Raw genomic sequence first — 23870 nt, forward strand, 5'->3', positions numbered from 1 at the left:
GTTTTTAAGTGACCCTTATCTTTATACACCAAAGTGTCAAGAAATTCAATTTTAGTAGAATCATGTTTAGTAGTGAATGTAATAAACAATGCTGATCTTTCAATATAATTTTTCAGTTGGTTTAAGCAATCAGGGGTGCCCTGCCAGATAATAACTAGGTCATCTATATACCTATGCCATGCCAAGCAGTGTTTTTGGAATAAGGGGTGATTATACACAATAGATTCCTCTATATAGTCCATGACCAGACAGGCATAGGATGGGGCCACATTGGACCCCATCGCTGTGCCTGTCTTCTGTAACTAAAACTTTTTGTCAAAAAGGAAATAATTTTGAGTCAAGATAGCTTCCAATAGGTCAACCATAAATCCTATCTGGGATCTATTGTAGTTGCCACATGCATCAAGTTGTTTCCGGGTGCACTCAATGCCCACATTATGAAAAAGAAAACCCAGGGGGGGTGATAGACATAAAGAGCTTCTGTATAGAGAGGCTAAGTGGATATGGAAACTAGATACACTTTACCCCAAGGGTATGAACCGGGAGTTTGATCTCAATCCATTATTATGATTTAACATTGGTTATTATTATTTTTATGTTCGTGTATATCTCTCTTTTTATATGTAGATGGCTATGGATTTTTGTATGTACCCTCACATATGTTGTTTTTAATCTTGGTCCTTTAGGATTTCCTATATGGCAACACAGGGTTAATTAAATTGGGGTTACTGTGTATATAAAAAAAACTTTGTTTCCTTTGTGTAACTCCGCCCTCTGTGTGTGTTCCTATTGGTCCTTGTTTTAATTAGCTGTGCTATAAACTGTTTGTATGTGCATTGCATTTTTAGCTTGACAAAGGGGCAGAAGCCCCTAAAAATTGCTGTTCACTTAATAAAAGTCCTTTCACTTCATAAGAGTGCATTATTATTTGCTTTGGATACTTATGTGGAGTCTATGGGATTGGACTCTGTATGGTTACACCTACCATGCTGTCTATGGATATCTGATGAATACAGGTGTGCTGGTCCTACCTTTGTGCTCTTCTCATACTCATTTTTCCCAACAAGTTTCTTTTGGAAAGATCAAACTTGGCAGTTTACATGCCTTCCCTGTGGACTTTCTTCTGTCCCTTGGGCTTTTACAAAAGTTTTGAAGCCGATAGTTTCTTGGTTGAGAATGAGAGGTTTTCGTTTAATCATCTATTTGGACGATATCCTCATTTTTCATCAAGATCCTTTTATCCTTACAGATCAATTAAATACTACCATGAACCTTCTCCAGAATTTAGGTTTTATTATCAACTTCAAACAATCCATTCTTACTCCTCAAAATTTAATTTTTCTGGGTTTTGTTATAAATACTATTTCTTCCACTTTGAGTCTTCCTATGGACAAGATCAAGAAGATCAAGAAATAAATAAATTATCTCCTCAAGAAACAACTTTTTCCCATTCGAGCTCTGGCAAGGATTATAGGTCTTCTTTCCTCTTCAATTCAGGCAATATTTCCTGCGCCTCTGCATTATCGAGATTGAAGATTCATTATCTTTATTTAGGATACTCTTATTTTCAGACGATTTCTTTATCAGAAGAAGCGAGATTGGAACTTCTTTGGTGGTTATCCAAAATGGAAGCCTGGAATGGGAGAGCTATTTTTGGGAACTCTCTGGATATCATCCTAGAATCGGATGCAAATAATTCTGGTTGGGGTGCAAGATTTGGTCCTATTATTAAGGAGGCAAATGGTCTATTTCAGAAAAAAATCTTCATATAAATTGTCTAGAACATCTGGCCGGTTCATTTGCAGTCAAAAGTTTTGTCAGGAACGTTTCCCCTGCCTCTATTCTTCTTCGTATGGACAACATTTCTGCAGTCCGTTATTTGAATCGTTTAGGAGGAACTTCTTCAAAGATGTTATCAAAAATGACCAAGGACTTTATTCATCAATGTCTTTCTCACAATATATCGATTCAAGCAGAATACCTTCCTGGTCTTCTCAATTCCGCAGCAGATTGGGGTTCCCGTCATTTAAGAGACAACAGCGATTGGAAATTAAACACCTTCTTGTTTCTCAGACTTCAAGAACTAAGAGGTCCTTTTTCAATAGATCTCTACGCCTCTCGTCTCAATTATCAGATCCTTCCTTTTTTACGGTTGGAGACCAGATCCGACAGCTTTAGCGACGGATGCCTTCCTTCAAAATTGGCCAATGACAGGAGCTTATGCCTTCCCTCCTTTCTGAATGATTCCTCAAACAATATCTTATGTGAAGAGGAACCTGATCTCTCTTCTATTAATAACCCCTTGGTGGACAGCACAATATTGGTTTCCAATTCTCCTAGAAATGTCCTTCCTTCCACCAGTTCTTTTGCCTCTTCAACAAGATCTTCTCATTAATCACAACAGAGATTTTCACGATCTAGTTATATCAGGTTCTCTTAATGGACTAGTTGGTGCAGTAACAGGGATCTGGATCCCATTTCAGCCAATTTAAGTGAAGTGATTAATTATTTAACTTCTCTTTTTGAAGCTGGCCTGGCTTACAGATCTATCAATGTTGCTCGCTCGGCTATTTCGGCAGGCCATGAATTATTACATAATGTACCTATTGGTCAACATTTTACTATTTGCAAACTTCTCAAAGCTATTCATGTCAAAAGACCTGCTGTTCCTAAATATAATTATTTTTGGGATGTAGATTTATTAATTTCTTTTTTTAGGAATTGGCCGGATAATAAAGATTTATCTCTTAAACAGCTTACTTGTAAACTTGCAACCTTATTATGCCTTTTATCTTGTAAGAGAGTTTCTGATGTTAAAGATTATGATGCTAAAATGTTAGATTAGATTATGATGCTAAAATGTTTTAGCCTCAAGGTGTAAATTTTCTCTGTCCAGACGCACTAAAACTATGATCTTCTATTTTCTATCCTTATTTTTTCGAACATCCTAATCTCTGTGTTGTTTCCTATCTAAAAATATATGAATCTAAAACTTTTCACTTGAGATCTTCTGTTTCTAAACAACTGTTAATTTCTTTTTCTCCTCCTCATTTACCTGTTACTTCCTCTACTATTAGTAGATGGGTTAAATGGATTATGTTGCAAGCTGGTGTGGACCCTGCTTTTTTTTCTTACTCTATTAGAGGAGCATCTGCTTCTAAAGCTTTTTCCAAGTCTGCTTCATTACAAGACATTTTAAATGCTGAAGATTGGTCTTCTGACTCCATTTTTCGCCAGTTTTATTTTAAACCTATTTCTTCTCTTCCACACCATCTTGCATATTGATTTATTTGCTTTAAACTAGCAAAATATGAGTCTCTGTCCTTGTAATAAAATTCTGATTATCCTAATAAAATGACAGAATAATCTAGATTTTATTAAAGAGACAGAGGCGAGTATTTTCCCTCCTCTAATTTTATTTTCCCTCCCTTATTTAAGGTTCTTATTTTGACAAAGTTTAACTGTCTATTCTTAAGTTATTTAATATATTTTATATATATTTCAGCTCAACCTCCTTCCAATCCAGGGAAGTAAGGAAGATTTTGGATCTCAATCCTTCTACGAATTTCCTCAACACAGTCCTTCTTCTTCAGTTTCGGATTATTTCTCCAATTTCGAGTTCCAGCTTTTTCAAGTTTCCAGGATTTTTTACAGTTTACCTTTCTTATGTGGTTCTCCTATTTTCCAGTATTTTTTGTCTCCTTTCGGAGTTTTGTTTTTTCTTATTTCCCATGCTGATTTTTCTTCTTTTAGCAAATAGAAAAGAGGACTAATAACGTTTTTCTGGCTATCTTATGGACTCTGTTATGACCTGATTGGACATTTACTAACTGTCTATATGTTATTTACATGTTATTGGTTAGGTTTTAAATTTTTCTGTTTTCTCTGTTTAACTGTTTTACTTTAAAAATGCTAATTGAGCAGTAAAAGGAAAAGTAATGCAAAATACTCATCTCTGTCACTTTAATAAAATCTAGATTATTCCGTCATTTTATTAGGATAATCGTAATTTTACGCCAGTGTGTGTAACACAATTGACACTTGTCTACTGTAACTTGCAAATGCATATACTAATAATCTTTACAAAGATAAAAAAAAAAAAAAAACTTGCTTCCATTACCTCTATTTCTTGATATGAGCTGTTAATCATAGCAATTAGCATGTTAAGGAGAACCACCACCATGGTCACATTGTAGATTCCATACAGGACATAACCAATATTTTCTATGAACTTGTGGTCATATTTGAGTACAACAGAGGTTACTTCAGACAGACCAAATATGGACCAGAAAAGGGTTTTAAAACTTTCTTCAACCCTAAAAAATAAAATAAAGAAATTGTATGTTATTAATATTGTTATCATCAGACCAAACATTTTTTTGAGGGAATTTTTGTAATGTAAATGAATAGCAAGAAAACAAATAAATATAGAGAAACAACACTTCATACAGATATGTCTTGAACATACATGATTACTACTTTAAGGGACATTAAACCCAAAATGAATGGGGTATGAAACATTTTTTTGATAGGGCATATTATTTTAAACAACTTTCCAATTTACTTCTATTATCAAATTTGATTTATACTCTTGGGGGTCCATTTATCATTGTGCGGACTGACATGATCCGCTATAGAGAACCATGTCTGCCGCACATCGATAAATGCCGACAGCATCTGCTGTCGGCATTTATCATTGCACCAGCAGTTCTTGTGAACTGCTGGTGCAACGCCACCCCCTGCAGATTCACAGCCAATCGGCCGCTAGCAGGGGGTGTCAATCAACCCGATCATATTGGATCGGGTTGATTTTCGGTGATGTCTGTCCACTGCCTCAGAGCAGGCGGACAGGTTATGGAGAAGTGGTCTTTAGACCGCTGCTTTATAACGTGTTTCTGGTGAGCCTGAAGGCACGCCAGAAACATAGGGCATCAAGCTCCGTTTGAAGCTTAATAAATAGACCCCTATGTATCTTTTGTTGAAGGAGCAGCAATGTGCTATTAGGAGCTAGTTGAACATGTTCGGCAAGCCAATAACAACAGTTATATATGTGCAGCAACCAATCAGCAGCTAGCTCCCAATTGTGCATTGCTGCTCCTCACCCTATCTAGATATGCTTTTCAACAAAAAGGATACCAAGAGAAGGAAGTCAATTAGATAATAGAAGTACATTGGAAAGTTGTTTAAAATTGCATGCCTTATCTGAAAAGTTTAATTTTAACTTTTATGTCCCTTTAAACTTTTATGATTCAAGGAGAATGAAAAAGAAAAATCCAATTTATTTCTATTTTCAAACTCAAACAGTTTTTTTTGTATCCTTTTTTGAAACATATGGTCTTGCCATGTAAGCATACTCCTGTAGACTCAGGAGCATACACATGTCTTGAACACTTTATGGCAGTAGTATTTGCAACAATGTTTGCAGTATTGTTCTTAATGCACTTGCACACTCCTGAGACTTTTTAAGTATGCTCTCATGGGATAAAGTTTTGTTCTAACAAACAGTATCATGAGAAAGTGGCTATTTAAAAACCCTAGAACATTTTTCTTTTTTTAATTTTTCGTTTTATCTGAATAATGAAATTAAAATTTGATTTATATGTCTCAATTTCTAGTTATCTTATTAAATGATAATGTACAAACCATTCTATGTGCAGTTTAAATGATGTGTAGTGATGGTAAAATATATATAATTTTGCATATTACTTTTATTAGGCAGTCTAAAGAAAAATCAATAATTCTAGTAAACCAAAAATATATAAAAATATGGAAAAAATAAATAGACGAAATCAGTTATATAGGCTATAAACCAATGTTAACAACCATGGGCACGATTACATATGCGGCGTCGCCCACAAAAGCCTGCGTCGCCATTTTTTTAGTCGGGTATTGCTATAACATATATTTCACCCGTTGCCCGCTAATTTTACTCCCATAAACTAACAAAGAACCACGTTACAAATTGGTATCACATATTCAGCGCCGAAAATGGAGAAATCTTACTCCATTTTCACCTCGCCACACATAGGCAGGTGCAGCAAGCCTTGCGCTGAAAATGTGAGCACCATAAATCCCTGAAAGTATTAACCAACACCTAACACATGCGCAGTATCTACATGTTAACCGCCATCTCCCCCACAGCAATAACTATTAAAATATATTAACCCCTAATCCGCAAACCCTCAAATCGCAATCTACATAATAAAAGTATTAACCTCTAAATCCGCCAATCCCAGCATCGCAAACTACCTAATAAATCTACTAACCCCTAATACGCCATCCCCCCACATCGCAAAGTATCTAATCAACATATTAACCCCTAATCCGCCAACCCCTACAACGCAATAAAGCTAATTACACTATTAAATAACAAAGACAATGGTTCGCAAATTTATCCCCTGCACATACACTATTCTGCTCCCATAACGCAGAAAAGATGGGAAATAGTGAAAAATAGAAAATGGTGTGTGTGTGCCAACAGCTATGGGGTGTAACGTGAACAGAACCTATATAGGTGATTTCTTTGATATATAACATATGATTACTCCTAGAAACAATAAACATTAAAGTTAAAAATAGGTTGTATATATCTCCGATTTCATAAAAATATTTATTAAAAAATCAATATTGTAAGAATGTAGACATATATATGACCGGTCATATCAAAAGACATATATGATATTTAAAAAGATAAAATTTGAAGAAATACAATTCAAAAAAGATGCTTGATAATATGTTAAAACGAATATTACCTTAAACAGGCCACTAGACACTATCTCTCCTCCACTACACACCTGACCGTATGTATAGGCCCCACCACTCCCTCTTCCTAGGCCCTCAGCGCAGATCATGTGCATGTGACTCTCATGAAGAGGCGCCGTTACAAATTCACACACACCTCATTATACAGTCTGGGCCTCTGCCGAGGTTCATATGCATATGACTCCCATAGAGAGGCACCGTTATAAATTTATACACACCTTATTACACAGTCAGAGTCCTTACCGAGGTTAAACGATGACGCAATACATTGACTACCTAAATGTCTGTGACTTCCAGTCTTTAGACCCAACCACAATAACTTAGACAGCATGTGTACTTCTTGATAACCCTGAAAAAATAAATACACCTCAGCAGTATAAGAACTCCACATAATTCACTTAGCTAACCCCCACAACCCACCAGACAGAATACGGAGACACTGAACAGACCTTCTGAACCAAAGAGACACCACGGACCCAGAGATACTGAGCTTTGTTTGCACTACATTATGCCTTATGTTAAGGTAAAATCTATTGTATTATGTTATGGAATTTATTGAGTTCGATTTGTTATACCTGCACTGATATTTTATATCTCCCTGTAAATGTCACCACATCGTTTCTAAACTCTTGCAGTGCCACAAGACATTAACTCACCCCAACTACGTATTTAACCTCACTAATAGACCCACCCATCCTCCTACCTAAGACCCCGAAACTGAACATATACCTCAGTTCCTCTTAGAGGAACTCCTTCTTAGAATCTATTAAACCTCCTGTACATACCCTGAGATTTTACTGAGATATAATGACATCACGGCACACGGATCATTTAAATGTCCGCGACCCTACATCGCCTGACCTAATTCTAGTAGCATGGACAGCACACATACACTCCAACCTCATCGAACATCGACTACACTTCAACTCACAGAATAGGGTCCCCACATGACATCTCCTACTAATCTCCACACCCCTCTAGACAGGACATAATACAATTAACCGGGCTTCTCCGAATTAAGGCAATGTAGAGAAGCTATATGCCCCTACATTCTAAAACAATACCACCTAAAATCAGTCGACCATCATACTACCTTACTCTACCCAGATACCCGGCCTGTAATAAAGGCCCCCGAGACTAAAGATCAAAGTTCAAAGATCAAAGTTACAGGTTATGAGCTGAGACTCTATTGCATACTTTTCTTTCCTTCCTTCTCAGCGCAATACTTGTATTTTATATTTTACATTCTACATTAATGTTGATTGAATTAATACTGTTATAAATATTGTTATTCACTCTAATACTGTTTTATTTACAAAAAAAGTCATAACTTCTCTTTCCTCCTCTCCCATTCCCTCTGACCCCCACTAACTAACCTTTCCTCGGAAACCCCTCTTCCCCAACACTAACAGTAGATACCCTTTTCCTCTCCTACTTGGTGTCCCGTCTGGTCCCTTCATACCGAAAAGTGGGTTGGTGATAGGCACCCGACATTACGATGTCTCATACAGTACACCATAAAGAAGAAACACTACACATAGCCACTCAGAATGTTAAGGGCTTTCTTTCAGCCGAAAAACGCTCTATAGCGTTTCATGACTTTTATAAACGGAAAATTGACGTTATTATGGTTCAGGAAACACACTTTAAGAAAAATAACGAACCCACTTTATCCAAAAGATATTTTGACCAACACTACTATAGCTCCGGTACAAATAGGAAAAATGGGGTCTGCATTTCATTCAGACGAGGCTTCCCATTCGAACTACTACAGAAATATACAGACACTGAGGGTAGGATCCTAATTCTTGTCGGTCTATGTTACGGTTCCCCGGTCACATTAGTAAACACCTATGCACCAAACAGACCCACCCCCAACTTCTTCAAAACCCTGGTCAATAAGATACTAGACCTAGCTAAAGGACCCATCATTGCGGGTGGAGATTTTAATTTCCCCATGAACCCAACACTAGATACCTCTAGTGGAAAATCCTATCTGCGCAATAATACTCTCAACTCTAATTGTGCAGCCTTACGATCTATTAACCTATTTGACACCTGGCGAGTAGTACATACCAATAGAAAAGACTACACTTTTTTCTCACATCCACAACACACGTACTCCAGGTTGGATTACATACTATGCGATCAGGCTCTGCTCTCTGCCCTTGTACATTCTAAAATCACGCACACCTCTTGGTCCGATCACAGTATGGTACATACAGAATTCAAGTGGGCTAGCAAACCACATACTACATTCAACTGGAGACTCAACGACCATATACTGACTAATCAAGCAACAGTTGATGACATTAAAAAACTCTCGGCCGAATTCTTCGCCCTAAACAAACCTGAAGACACGACACCCGCGAATAATTGGGAGACATATAAATGTTTTATCAGGGGGGCAATAATGAAACACACTGCCACACAACGCAAAATTCACAATGCCCAGTTCACTTCACTATCCGACGAACTAACCACCTGTGAAACCACTCTTAGAGCAGATCCATCCTCCGCATCCAAACTCTCCAAATTAAATGACGCTAGAGAAGCCCTAAATAAATTTCTAATTCAAAAAGCCCACATGAGAGCGTTAACTACTAAATCTAAATTTTTCATAGAAAGTAACAAATCAGGCCGCCTACTAGCCAGGTCCCTTAAAAAACAAAGGCTTTCCAATTTCATTAAGACAATCCGCCACCCATCTGGTGAGACAACCCACAAAAATGAAGAAATTGTCAACTCATTTGCTTCTTACTATAAGCAACTATATAATCTAGCAGATTCCGCATCACAAGATAGGAAAGAGGAAATAGAAACATACTTGAACACTGTCCCTATAACCTCTATCACAGATGACGATAAACAATTCTTAGACTCTCCCATTACCCTGAGGGACATCAACTTAGTTATTAAGTCCTTACCAAATGGCAAATCCCCAGGTCCAGACGGCCTCACATCTAAATTTTACCAGCTCTTACAAGAACACATAAACCCCCAACTCCTGACACTTTTTAACGATATAGACCAGGGTGCTGCTTTGCCCAGCTCCCTCCTAGAAGCAGTAATCACGGTGATTCCTAAACCGGGCAAGCCCAATGATGTAGTTAATAACTATAGACCCCTTCCCTTATAAATATCGACATGAAAATATATGCCAAAATTTTAGCCAACCGCATGAATGAAATATTGCCCAACATAGTCCACCCTGATCAGGTGGGCTTCATTAAGGGGAGAGAGGCGAAAGATAACACTACTAGATTACTTCACTCACTCCAACAAGCCCACCTTTCCCACACACCCCTAACCTTGCTTTCGACGGATGCTGAGAAAGCATTTGACAGGGTGGACTGGCAATTTATGTGGTCCACCCTGTCAAAGTTCGGCTTTTCCGAGCTCTTCATTTCCAGAATAAAGGCCCTTTATCATAACCCGAGCGCAAAAATTAAAGTCAACAATAATATATCCCAATCTTTTCCCATCTCCAATGGCACACGTCAAGGGTGCCCGCTCTCACCCCTATTATTTGCTATTACAGTTGAAATACTGGCACTACAAATTAGACACTGTCATCATATACAAGGCCTAAAATTCGGAGACACTACCCAAAAATGCCTACTGTTCGCGGATGACGTGATATTCACCCTACAATCCCCAACTACCTCCCTCCCCGCTCTCATACAAATCCTAGACGCATACAAACAGGTTTCCAACTTCTCCATTAACATGGAGAAGTCGGGTCTATTGCCAATAAATCTAACCTCTCAAGAAATGCTGTACATTACACGACAAACAAAGTTCACACTACCAGATAAACTTAAATATCTAGGCTTGACAATCTCCAAAGATCCACACACACTCTTTCCAGATAACTTTATCAACCTCCAAACGAACGTTAAATCCTCGCTAGAAAACTGGCATAAACAGGGACATTTATCATGGCTAGGGCGCATCAACACGGTGAAGATGATGATAGTCCCCAGATACCTATATCTGTTCCAGGCCCTTCCTTTGCCCTTACCGAAACCCTTTCTCTCAGCACAACAAAAAATGATTAACTCCTTCATATGGTCATACAAGCGCCCTAGGATAGCTCAGCACACCATGTATTTAAGTAAAGAAGATGGAGGCCTAGGCGTCCCTAATCTTTCTAACTACTATAAAGCCGCACATTTAGCCAGGGTTATAGCCTGGAACCATGCCAACCCCTCAAAGCTTTGGATACAGATGGAGGGCCATCTAGCTCAGGCTAACCCCATAAGAGACCTCCCCTGGATTCCTAAAGAGTCCAGACCACGCACTATACAAGACAATGACTATATTAAACCTTCCCTAGATGTGTGGGATGATGTACTCACTCACACAAAGGGAATCTCTACTGTACTTTCCCCCCTGACCCCCCTCCTTCGATATCGCCTCTTTCTCAAACACAACCTATACTCTCACAACTCAACCAATAGACCTCATGGGTCCCTACCAGTTTATTTAGTGACCAACACCTCGGGAGTCAAAGACAGACTTACCCTTAATGAAGAACTAGGCCCACCCTTCCACCGTTGGTATTCCTACCTACAGATTAGGCACGCGATCACCCACTGCCCACACAAAGAAACAATACTTAGACCCTTGACCACTTTTGAACAGCTATGTATTAATCCGAATATAAATAGAGCACACATCTCTCTAGCGTACAGAATGCTCAGGGGCTCTTTCCCTGAAAAAAGACCTACATACCTCACTAAGTGGGCAGTTGAACTCCAAGATGGCCTTGACACTGAGACCTGGAGACAATGCTTTCGACACACACATTCTGCCTCCCTATCCTTGACCATATCTGAATTAAACTACAAAATATTAGCTCGATGGTATTTAACTCCTCAGCGCCTGAGGATCATATACCCTAATGCCTCCTCCAGCTGTTGGAGACGATGCGGTGAGGAAGGTACCCTCACCCACATATGGTGGTCGTGCCCCCTCCTACATACCTTCTGGAACCAAGTAGAAAGACACATAGCCCATACTCTGGGGGTACCAATCACACTCTCCCCATCAATTATAATTCTTAATCTCATTCCTAAAATCACTTGCGTTTACCGCAGAAAGCTGCTTCTCCTAATGCTATCTTGTGCTAAACGCTTAATCCCTAGGAAATGGAAGACATGTGAGATACCGTCTATTGCCCAATGGAAATCTGAAGTAGACCATGTCCTCACGCTAGAAAGGATGCATTACTGTTATCTAGGTAAACAAGACATGATCTGCAATATTCAATTTATATGGGATCAAGGGTCTTATGATGGCCACACTTAAACAGTCCCCCCGACATTCTATACCCAAAACTTTTATAAGCTACAACAACTTTCTTCCCTGTGATTTTAAAGAAAGTAGGCCAGGCGGGACACCCTTTCCCCCCTCCATTCCCCCTTTTAACCCCTATCTCCCTACCCTCGCTTACTAACACCCTCTATATTCTTTTATATCTTCTAATGATATGTTATGACTCACTTCTTCCTTCAAAAAATCCCAAAAATTCTTATGAGAATTGGATTAATCATTAATGATGACTGTCTTCACTGTGAACAGCTATGATGCTATTATGATGTAACTGAAATTATATATCTTGTTCATTTTCAATGTACCAATTTTCAATAAAAATCATTTAAACAAAAAAAAAAAAAAAAAAAAAAAAACGAATATTACCACAATGCTTTTCTAGCTATTTGTTAGGCTCAGCAGTTTACTGGCAATTTTAGCTCAACTGCGGTGATATTATAAACAAGAGAAACAGAGGCGATGTAAAAAAAATGTATGTAATGGAGAGATCTGTCTCTAGTTACATGAAGTATCAATCACTTTGTCATAATTAGGATCCGACCTTATATTAGGTAAATAATATCTTTGCAGAGTTCCTTGAAAAGTCTCAATCGAATGATTGGTATGTTACTATTCCGTATCCAGATGTATGTGTATAGAAAAGTCACTTATATGACAGGTGAAGTGTGTATCAATCTACCACACATACAGGGCTTCTACACCTCTAGATCCGTCCTGTATCAAAGTCCTATACTCTGCACAGAGTGTATTTTAGGCTTGAAAGTAGTTCCTGAGTTAATCTGTGATAATCCTTCAAATCAGCAATGTAATTTTATTTGTATGACATTACTCTGTTCCCATCAACGCGTTTCGCCATATACAATGGCTTTATCAAGATGGTTTTAAACTGTTTAACAGCTCCTTTATAAATGATTGAGTATTCCATGATTGGTCAAATTGGACTGCCTCTTTTCCAAATGTTTCTCTTTTAAGGTGGAAGTGGGTTAAGATGGACTTGTCTATACAAAAATCTGACAAACCCAAATAAATTATAAATCTGAGCTGTATAGTTGTAATCCATTATGAAAATAAACCTACATAAAATATTAATGGTATTTAAAAATACAATATTAAACTCTTAAAACACTGCCTAAATAATACATATATAAAATATAAATAGGAAAGAGAATCAATTTTAGGTTTATATGCGATATACGATATGTACTATTGTATTTGGTTATATGAGGATTAAAAATTTGACAACTATAATAAGTTGTTAAATCGATATTAATCCTAATATTCTGGTACCATTCATATTTCCATATTAATAACTGAAACATATTCACATATACATACTCTCTATGGTAGACCCTAGAAATATCTAGATATTTCAATGTTACAAAAGTGTCAAACGCATAATACATATAAGGCTGGAAAAATATTAAATTGATATATGTAATAAATTAACAATCCAATATAAAAGGATGAAAATCTAACTCATAATTTAAACCCTGAGGGTATAGTGTTTATAGCTCGTAAATTAGTTCTGCTTCTTTCCTAAGAAGTAAACGATCGGAATTACCCCCTCGCCAAGGTTTGTTAATCATACGAATACCCCAATATCTTAGATCATTAGTATTGTTCTGGTGTTTTATCCTAAAATGTTCATATAATCTGGTTTCTTGGTCCCCCTTTTTAATAAGATTAAGATGTTCCCTAATCCTAGTGCGTAGGGTTCTTGAGGTCTCCCCTAAGTACTGTTTCCCGCATGAACATTGGATAAGGTATATGATACCTTTATCGCTACATCTAATGGTATCCTTGATGTCATATCTTTTACCTATGTTGATAGATGTATATTCTTTACACTTAGTGCTGTGTTGGTATGCTTTGCAGCTATAGCAAGGGAAATAACCCCGTAATTTATTTCCAGATAGATCACTATCTTGCATTTTAGATTTTTGTTTTTTTTTCATAAAATCACTGGGCGGAAGTATGTTTCTAATGTTCGTAGTCTTCCTAAAAATAATATTAGGATATACAGAGATTGGGTCACCTATAATTGGATCAGATCTAATTAAGTGCCAATGTTTATTCAGTATGTTTGTTAGATGTTTATGGTGACAGTTGTAATTAGTCAAAAAAGGTACCTTCAAAATATCATTTGTATTGGTTTTGATTTTGGATGTTTTGGAGAGTATCTCTTGCCTATCTATATTTTTTCTTTAGTTATAGTGGTTTTCAGTACTTCTGGGTCATACCCTTTTTCTAGAAATCTACTTTTTAGGATTTCTACTTGTGAATTAAAGTCTGAAAGTTTTGAACAATTACTCCTTATTCTGAGGAACTGTCCCTCTATCAAACTCAGAAGAGAGAAGGTAGGCACATAGAGGTGTAGCAGCCCTGTATGCGTGGTAGATTGATACACACTTCACCTGTCATATAAGTGACTTTTCTATACACATACATCTGGATACGGAATAATAACATACCAATCATTCGTTTGAGACTTTTCAAGGAACTCTGCAAAGATATTATTTACCTAATATAAGGTTGGATCCTAATTATGACAAAGTGATTGATATTTCATGTAACTAGAGACAGATCTCTCCATTACATACATTTTATTACATCGCCTCTGTTTCTCTTGTTTATAATATCACCGCAGTTGAGCTAAAATTGCCAGTAAACTGCTGAGCCTAACATAAAGCTAGAAAAGCATTGTGGTAATATTCGTTTTAACATATTATCAAGCATCTTTTTTGAATTGTATTTCTTCAAATTTTATCTTTTTAAATATCATATATGTCTTTTGATATGACCGTTCATATATATGTCTATATTCTTACAATATTGATTTTTTAATAAATATTTTTATGAAATCGGAGATATATACAACCTATTTTTAACTTTAATGTTTATTGTTTCTAGGAGTAATCATGTGTTATATATCAAAGAAATCACCTATATAGGTTCTGTTCACGTTACACCCCATAGCTGTTAGCGCACACACACACCATTTTCTATTTTTCACTAATTACACTATTAACCCCTAAACCGCCAATGCCCCACAACGCAAATAACTAATTTACGGCTAAATTACGAGTTTTGTGTTATGAGGGGTGCGGTACTAACTTGCACGTTATTGTCACTGCTCACTTACCTACAGCACTGGTAGTACAGGTTTTCAGAAACCCGGCGTTATTAGGCAAGAAGTGAGCATAGAGCAAAATTGAGCTCCATACCGCACTCCAATACCAGCGCTGCTTAAGTCAGCGGTGAGCTGGTTTTACGTGCTCGTGCACAATTTCCACATAGACATCAATGGGGAGAGCTGACTGAAAAAAAGCCTAACACCTGCAATAAATCAGCATACAGCTCCGTAACCCAGCCCCATTTATTCCTATGGGAAAACTAAATTTATGTTTACACCTAACACCCTAACATGAACCCCGAGTCTAAACACCCCTAATCTTACACTTATTAACCCCTAATCTGCCGCCCCCGACATCGCCGACACCTACATTATATTTATTAACCCCTAATCTGCCACCCCCGACATAGCCGCCATCTACATTATACTTATTAACCCCTAATCTGCTTCCCCCAACATCGCTGACACCTACATTATACTTATTAACCCATAATCTCCCGCACCCAATGTCGCCGCAACCTACCTACACTTATTAACCCCTAATCTGCCACTCCGGACATCGCCAACACTATAATAAACATATTAACCCCTAAAACACCGCACTCCCACATTGCAAACACTAGTTAAATATTATTAACCCCTAATCTGCAGCCCCTAACATCGCCGCCACCTACCTACATTTATTAACCCCTAATCTGCCGCCCCCAATGTTGCCGCGACTATACTAAAGTTATAAACCCCTAAACCTAAGTCTAACCCTAACACCCCCTAACTTAAATATAATTAAAATAAATCTAAATAAAACCTACTATTAATAACTAAATAATTCCTATTTAAAACTAAATACTTACCTGTAAAATAAACCCTAAGATAGCTACAATATAACTAAGAGTTACATTGTATCTAGCTTAGGGTTTATTTTTATTTCACAGCTAAGTTTGTATTTATTTTAACTAGGCAGAATAGTTATTAAATAGTTATTAACTATTTACTAACTACCTAGTTAAAATAAATACAAATTTTCCTGTAAAATAAAACCTAACCTGAGTTACATTAACACCTAACATTACACTACAATTAAATAAATCCAACTAATTAAATACAATTACCTAAATTAACCCCCCCCCCACTAAATTACACAAAAATAAAATAAAAAATTATAAGATATTTAAACTAATTACACCTAATCTAATAGCCCTATCAAAATAAAAATACAAACACCCTTCTTGCCGCTTCGCTGAGGACTTCTCCCGGCTTCATTGAGGATGGATGTCGGCTCTTCAAAACTGTAAGTGGATCTTCAGGGGTTAGTGTTAGGTTTTTTTAAGGGTTTTTTGGATGGGTTTTAGTTTTAGATTAGGCTTTGGGCAATTGAAAAAGAGGTAAATGCCCTTTTAAGAGCAATGCCCATCCAAATGCCCTTTTCAGGGCAATGGGGAGCTTAGGTTTTTTTAGTTAGGTTTATATTTGGGGGGTTTGGTTGTGTGGGTGGTGGGTTTTACTGTTGGGGGGTGTTTGTAGTTTTTCTACAGGTAAAAGAGCTGTTTTATTTGGGGCAATGCCCCGCAAAAGGCCCTTTTAAGGGCTATTGGTAGTTTATTGTAGGCTAGGGTTTTTTCTTTTTTTTTTGGGGGGGGGGGCTTTTTTATTTTGATAGGGCTACTAGATTAGGTGTAATTAGTTTAAATATCTGATAATTTCCTTTTTTTGTGTAATTTAGTGTTTTGTTTTGTTTTTGTAATGTAGGTAATTGTATTTAATTTAGGTAATTTATTTAATTGTAGTGTAAGGTTAGGTGTTAGTGTAGCTCAGGTTAGGTTTTATTTTACAGGTACATTTGTATTTATTTTAGCTAGGTAGTTAGTAAATAGTTAATAACTATTTAGTAACTATTCTACCTAGTTAAAATAAATACAAACTTAGCTGTAAAATAAAAATAAACCCTAAGCTAGATACAATGTAACTATTAGTTATATTGTAGCTAGTTTAGGGTTTATTTTACAGGTAAGTATTTAGTTTTAAATAGGAATTATTTAGTTATTAATAGTAGGTTTTATTTAGATTTATTTTAATTATATTTAAGTTAGGGGGTGTTAGGGTTAGACTTAGGTTTAGGGGTTAATAACTTTAGTATAGTGGCAGCAACGTTGGGGGCGGCAGATTAGGTGTTAATAACTAATGTAGGTTGCGACGATGTTAGGGGTGGCAGATTTGGGTTAATAATATTTAACTAGTGTTTGTGATGCGGGAGTGCGGCGGTTTAGGGGCTAATATGTTTATTATAGTGGCGGCGATGTCCGGAGCGGCAGATTAGGGGTTAATAATTTTATTATAGTGTTTGCGATGCGGGAGGGCCTCAGTTTAGGGTTAATATGTAGTTTATGGGTGTTAATGTACTTTTAACACTTTAGTTATGAGTTTTATGCTACAGCTTTGTAGCGTAAAACTCATAACTACTGACTTTAGAATGCGTTACGAATCTTGCGGGATAGGCTGTACCGCTCACTTTTTGGCCTCCCAGAAAAAGCTTGTAATATCGGCGCTATAGAAGTCCCATTGAAAAAAGACTTTATGCAAATTGTGTAAGTTAATATGCGTTAAGGCCAAAAATGTTTGCGGTACAGCTGTACCTACAAGACTCGTAATAGCAGCGGTAGTGAAAAAGCAGCGTTATAACCCATAACGCTGCTTTTTTACTCATACCGCAAAACTCGTAATCTAGCCATTAATTACTAAACCCCCTAACCTAACACCCCCTAAATTAACCCCAATTACCTAAAATTAAAAAATACTAAATTACAATTAAAATAAAAAACCTAACATTACTTTAAAAATAAAAAATAAAAATTTAAATTAATCAAAAATTATAAAAAATAAAAAAGTCTAACATTACAGAAAAAAAAAAAAACAAATTATCAAAAATAAAAAAATTAAACCTAATCCCTATGAAAATAAAAGTCCCCCCAAAAATAAAAATAAAAACACCCCCTAATCTAAACTAAACTACCAATAGCCCTTAAAAGTTAAACAGCTATTTTACATTAAATAAATACTCCCCCCTAACATTAAAACCCCCACCCACCAAACCCCCCAAAATAAAAAAACCTAACACTAAAAAAAACCTAAGCTACCCATTGCCCCTAAAGGGGCATTTGTATGGACATTGTCCTTAAAAGGGCATTCAGCTCTTTTACTGCCCTTTAAAGGGCTTTCAGCTCTTTAAAAAGCCCATTAAAACCCTAATCTAAGTCAAATCAGCCAATAGAATTTCAGTAGCTCTCATCCTATTGGTTGATTTGAAATTCCAAAATCAAATTAGCCAATAGGAATGCAAGGGACGCTATTTTGAATCACGTACCTTGCATTGAAGATTCAGTATACAGCGGTGATTGAATGAAGAGGATGCTCCTCGCCGGATGTCTTCAGGATGGACCCGCTCCGCGCCGCCGGGATGAAGATAGAAAACGCCTGCCGGGATGAAGATAGAAAATGCCGCCTGGATGAAGATGGCGCCAGATGGAGCCGCCGGGATGAAGATCCTTCAAGCTCAATCTTTATGGGTTAGTGTTAGCATTTTTTTAAGGTTTTTTGGGTGGGTTTTTTTTTAGTTTAGGGTTTAGGCTTTTCGTAAAATAGCTAAATGCCCTTTTCAGGGCAATGCAAAAGAAATAAACGCCCTTTTAAGGGCAATTCCCATACAAATGCCCTTTTCAGGGCAATGGGTAGATTATGTTTTTTAGATAGTTTTTATTTATTTTGTGGGTTTGGGGGGGGGGGTGGGAGTTTGTAATGTTAGTGGGTCTTTGTAATATTTTTTCAGAAAAAAGAGCTTTTTAACTTAAGGCAATGCCCTACCAAAGGCCCTTTTAAGGGCTATTGGTAGTTTACTCTAGATTAGGTTTTTTTTATTTTGGGGTGTTTTTTTTAAAATGGGAATTAGAATAAGAATAATTTTAATTATTTTTGATAATTCGTTTTTTATTTTATGTAATGTTTTTATTTCGTTTTGGGGTGGGTTTTAATTTTTAGATTTGGGGTTGGGCATTTCATAAAAGAGCTGAATGCTCTATTAAGGGCAGGAAAAATAGCTGAATGTTCTTTTAAGGGCAATGCCCATACAAATGCCATTTCCAGGGCAATGGGTAGATTAGGTTTTACTTTAATTTTATTTTGTGGGTTTTGGGGGTGGGGGTTTGTATACTGTTAGGGGTGTTTGTTTTGTAGCAAAAGAGCTGTTAACTTTAGGGCAATGTCCTACAAAAGGCCCTTTTAAGGGCCCTTGGTAGTTTATTATAGATTAGGCTTTTTTTTTTACAGGGTATAAGAATAGGAATAATTTTTATTGTTTTGGATAATTTTGTTTGTTATTTTTTGTAATGATGGTTTTTTTTATTTTTTGTAATGTTAGGTTTTTTATTTTTTGTAATGTTAGGTTTTAGTGAAAGTCATCTTATTTTACAGGTAAGTTTGTATTTATTTTAACTAGGTAGTTATTAAATAGTTAATAACTATTTAGTAACTATTCTACCTAGTTAAAATAAATACAAACTTACCTGAGAAATAAAAATAAAACCTAAGCTAGCTACAATGTAAATATTAGTTATATTGTAGCTAGCTTAGGTTTTATTTCACAGGTAAGTTTGTATTTAGATTTAAATAGGTATTATTTAGTTAATAATTGTAACTTTAATTTAGCTCTATTTTAATTATCTTAAAGTTAGGGGGTGTTAGGGTCACGTTAGGGTTACGGTTAGGGTTAGGTTTATGGGTTAATATAGTTTAATTTAGGTTGTTGCGATGTGGGGGGCTGGCAGTTTAGGTGTTAATAGGTTTATTTAGTGGTAGTGATGTGGGAGGCCAGAGGTTTAGGGGTTAATAACTTTATTTAGTGGCAGCAATGTCTGGGAGCGGCGGAATAGGGGTTAATATATTTATTATAGTGTGGGCGTTGTTGGGGTGCAGGGGAATAGGGGTTAATAACTTTAGTATAGTGGCAGCGATATCCGGAGCAGAAGATTAGGGGTTAATAAGTTTATGTAGGTGCCTGCGATGTCGGGGGCAGCAGATTAGCGGTGTTTAGACCTAGGGTTTATGTTAGGGTGTTTAAACGTATCTTTTTTTTTCTCCATAGAAATCAATGGGGCTGCGTTACGGAGCTTTTCATTCCGCAATCGCAAGTGTTAGTTTTTTTTCTGACACCTTCTCCACATTGATGTCTATGGGGAAAGCGTGCACGAGCACGTCAAAACAGCACTTGTATTATGTGCGGTATGGAGCTTAACGCAACAATATCACACATACAAGCCGGCTGTTTGAAAACTTGTAATGGTTGCGCTATAGGGGGTGAAATAACGCAACTTTTGTTGCGTTCGTTAAATTCCCTATAGCGCGCATAACTTGTAATCTACCTGTATATTAGTTATTTGCATTGTGGGGGGTTGGCGGTTTAGGGGTTAATAGACTAAATAAGGTTTAATGCGTTGTGGGGGGTTGGCGGATTAGGGGTTAATAGTGTTAATAGGTAGTTGGCGTTGTGGGTGAATGGCGGATTAGGGGTTAACACATATATTAGGTAGATTGCGATGTGAGGGAATGGCAGGTTAGGGGTTAATACATATATTAGGTAGATTGCTATGTGGGTGAATGGCGGGTTAGGGGTTAATACATATATTAGGTATATTGCGTTGTGGGGGGTTGGCAGTTTAGGGGTTTATACTTTTATTATTAGTTGTGATGTGTGGGATTGCAGATATAGGGGTTTTGACGTGTCAGGTTTATTTAAGGGAAGCGGGTTAGACTTTTACGGGGGATTTAACATTTTTTTCAATTTTCTTAGGCGCCGGCAGTTTCTAAACTGGAGACTCCAGAAATGTGTATTTCTGCACACTTCTGGACATCGCTAGAATATCCGATTTATGGCAGTTTATGAACTGCCGACTAGGTTTATTAGATTTCCTGATGTGTGAGGTGAATTTACGGGCGACGCGGGTTAGGCAGTTGTGCTGAAGCCTGCGCCGTATATGTAATCTTTCCCCATAAGTGCTACATTCATTATTAAGTACACACATATTAGTCTTGCTAAATAGATTAATGGATTTTTAACAGTATTTGAAAAATACAAATTAAAATCTTTTACAATACTTCAAGATTTAACATGCAAAACAATACTTACGTTGTGAAAGCAGAATTCACTTTAGCTCCAAGGTAGTATGAATACAGAATAAACATCCCAATCATGAATGCAAGAAATACCATGATAAATAGGACCATAAATTTAAAAATGTCTTTCACTGTTCTTCCAAGAGATATCTGCAGTGGTCCAAAGCTCTCATTGGCTGGTAAGATATAGGCAATGCGGGAGAAGCTAAGCACAACCGCTATGGCATATAAACCTTCTGATATGATCTGTGGATCAGACGGGAGCCATTTATCTCTGGCTGGAAGAAATCAAATTAACAGTTAATAACAAACTTCATTAATCACATCCCTGAGACGTTACTACAAAGAATACAAAAAACAAGATAAATTACAGTTGTTAGTAAGCATTAGAAAAATCAGTAAATATATATATTGTTTTTGCTCCAATGCATTAAAATCATGATTTTTTTCTGGAAACGCATTAATATAACTTATGATATTGGTAAATTACTTTTCCATTAATTGGGCTTGTTTATGTTGAGCTTATGGACCTCCATAATATTTCTCTCCTCCATAATATTTCATTAATAAATTATTTTACTGCACATTTATCTCCTATTACTTTTCAGACATCTCAAGGGAAATTATGTATTTCAATTTCTATTTTTAAATCTACATATGTTCTATTAACACCCAAAATATATAAGGCCAGGTTTATATTAGACAAAAAAAAAAAAAAACTTACAGCACTTTAAAGCCAAAACTGGATTTATTCCATATTTATTTGTTAGATTAATTGTGATTCAATGGAACATTTACAGCACATTTTAAACAGCATTGTCTTTAGATACAGTTTAAATGACTTTGAAGTATTTTCCAATTATTATATGATACTATATATATATATATATATATATATATATATATATATAAATTAAATGCGAATTATAATTACACACCCATGTTCAGTAACACATTTACAGGTGCTGTGATTTCACAAAGAAACCAATATTTTTATTTTTATGATAATTGTTATTTAAATTTCATTTGGTACTGACACAGTAACATTTCATGCAGCTTAATATGGGAATTCTGTGAATAACACAAATGCATTTGGCCAAACCCCAAAAATAATCCACTTACATTTGCTTTTTATAAGCAGGGACTGAATATGACTATTATTCTCATGATCTTATTCAATGCAATGAAAAAAAATTGTCCTGTTTTCCCCTCACAACGCATTTACATAAATTCCAAACACTCTAGACTCTAGACTCTAAATTCCAAACACTCTAGACTGCTAACAGGTAACACATACCATAATGTATTCCTTATTTCTGCTGTCACTTAAAGGGACAGTCTACTTGAAAAATGTTATTGTTTAAAAAGATAGATAATCTATTTAATCATTCTCCAGTTTTGCATAACCAACACTGTCCCCTTATCTCAGTTATTATAGCAGACTTGAATTTAAGCCATTCAGTGACTCACAAATAATGCTACGGGAGTGAGCACAATGTTATTATATAGCACACATGAACTAGAGCTGTTCAGCAGTGAAAAACATTCAAAATGCACTGAGATGAGGCGCCTTCAACGGCTTAGAAATCAGTTTGAGCCTACCTAGGTTTAGCTTTCAACAAAGAATACCAAGAGAACAAAGCAAATTTGATGATAAAAGTAAACTGGAAAGTTGTTTAAAATGGCATGCCCTATCTAAATCATGAAAGTTTCATTTTGACTTGACTGTCTCTTTAATCAACTATTCTAAACTCAAAACAAAGATTTTTTTTCAACCATTTTTCTTCATCAAATTTGGAGCAGCCACCCCCAGTACGGTGATGACTTTGTGGAAGAGCTTACTCAAGGTCACTGCGAGTATGAAAGGGCAGCATTTAAAGATATTGGGGCCCATTTATCAAAGGTCTTGCGGACCTGATTCGACAGTGCGGATCAGGTCTGCAAGACCTCGCTGAATGCGGAGAGCATTACGCTCTCCGTATTCAGCATTGCACCAGCAGCTCACAAGAGCTGCTGGTGCAATGCCGCCCCCCTGCAGACTCGCGGCCAATGGGCCGCCAGCAGGGGGTGTCAATCAACCCTATCGTACTCGATCGGGTTGATTTCCGACAATTCCTGTCCGCCTCATCAGAGCAGACGGACAGGGTTATGGAGCAGCGGTCTTTAGACCGCTGCTTCATTACTGCTGTTCCTGGCGAGTCTGTTTCTGGCGGAGCTTGATAAATGGGCACCTTTGAGTTTAAATTGAAACTCATCAGTATTATTAGTGCACTTTCTGTTAATGTTCATTGGCTGATGAGGACAACTCTCCCAGAAATACTAGTGGAGAGGGACAAGCATTAGATTATTTTATCCAGTCTTCAGGTTTTTAGTCTTATAAAAATAGATTTGCCTTAAAAAAAATATAAGAAAAACCTTGAATGTTATTGGAGAAGCAACACCCACTACTAATGGTGACACATACAAGTACATAGAATTC

At 36.7% G+C, this 23870-nt stretch overlaps 1 protein-coding gene across 1 annotated transcript in view; it reads right to left on the reverse strand.

Moving 5' to 3' along the window:
* Positions 1-23870, reverse strand: part of TRPC3 (transient receptor potential cation channel subfamily C member 3) — a 612367-nt gene that overhangs the window by 109711 nt on the left and 478786 nt on the right. The window contains exons 8-9 of the mRNA XM_053703612.1: positions 21405-21669; positions 4121-4316 (exon numbers count right to left, since the gene is read on the reverse strand). Of these exons, the coding sequence (XP_053559587.1) occupies positions 4121-4316; positions 21405-21669 (461 nt within the window). The remainder of the gene's footprint in view (positions 1-4120; positions 4317-21404; positions 21670-23870) is intronic.

This window comes from Bombina bombina, chromosome 2 (assembly GCF_027579735.1).
Source record: "Bombina bombina isolate aBomBom1 chromosome 2, aBomBom1.pri, whole genome shotgun sequence".
Classification (NCBI taxonomy): Eukaryota; Metazoa; Chordata; class Amphibia; order Anura; family Bombinatoridae; genus Bombina; species Bombina bombina.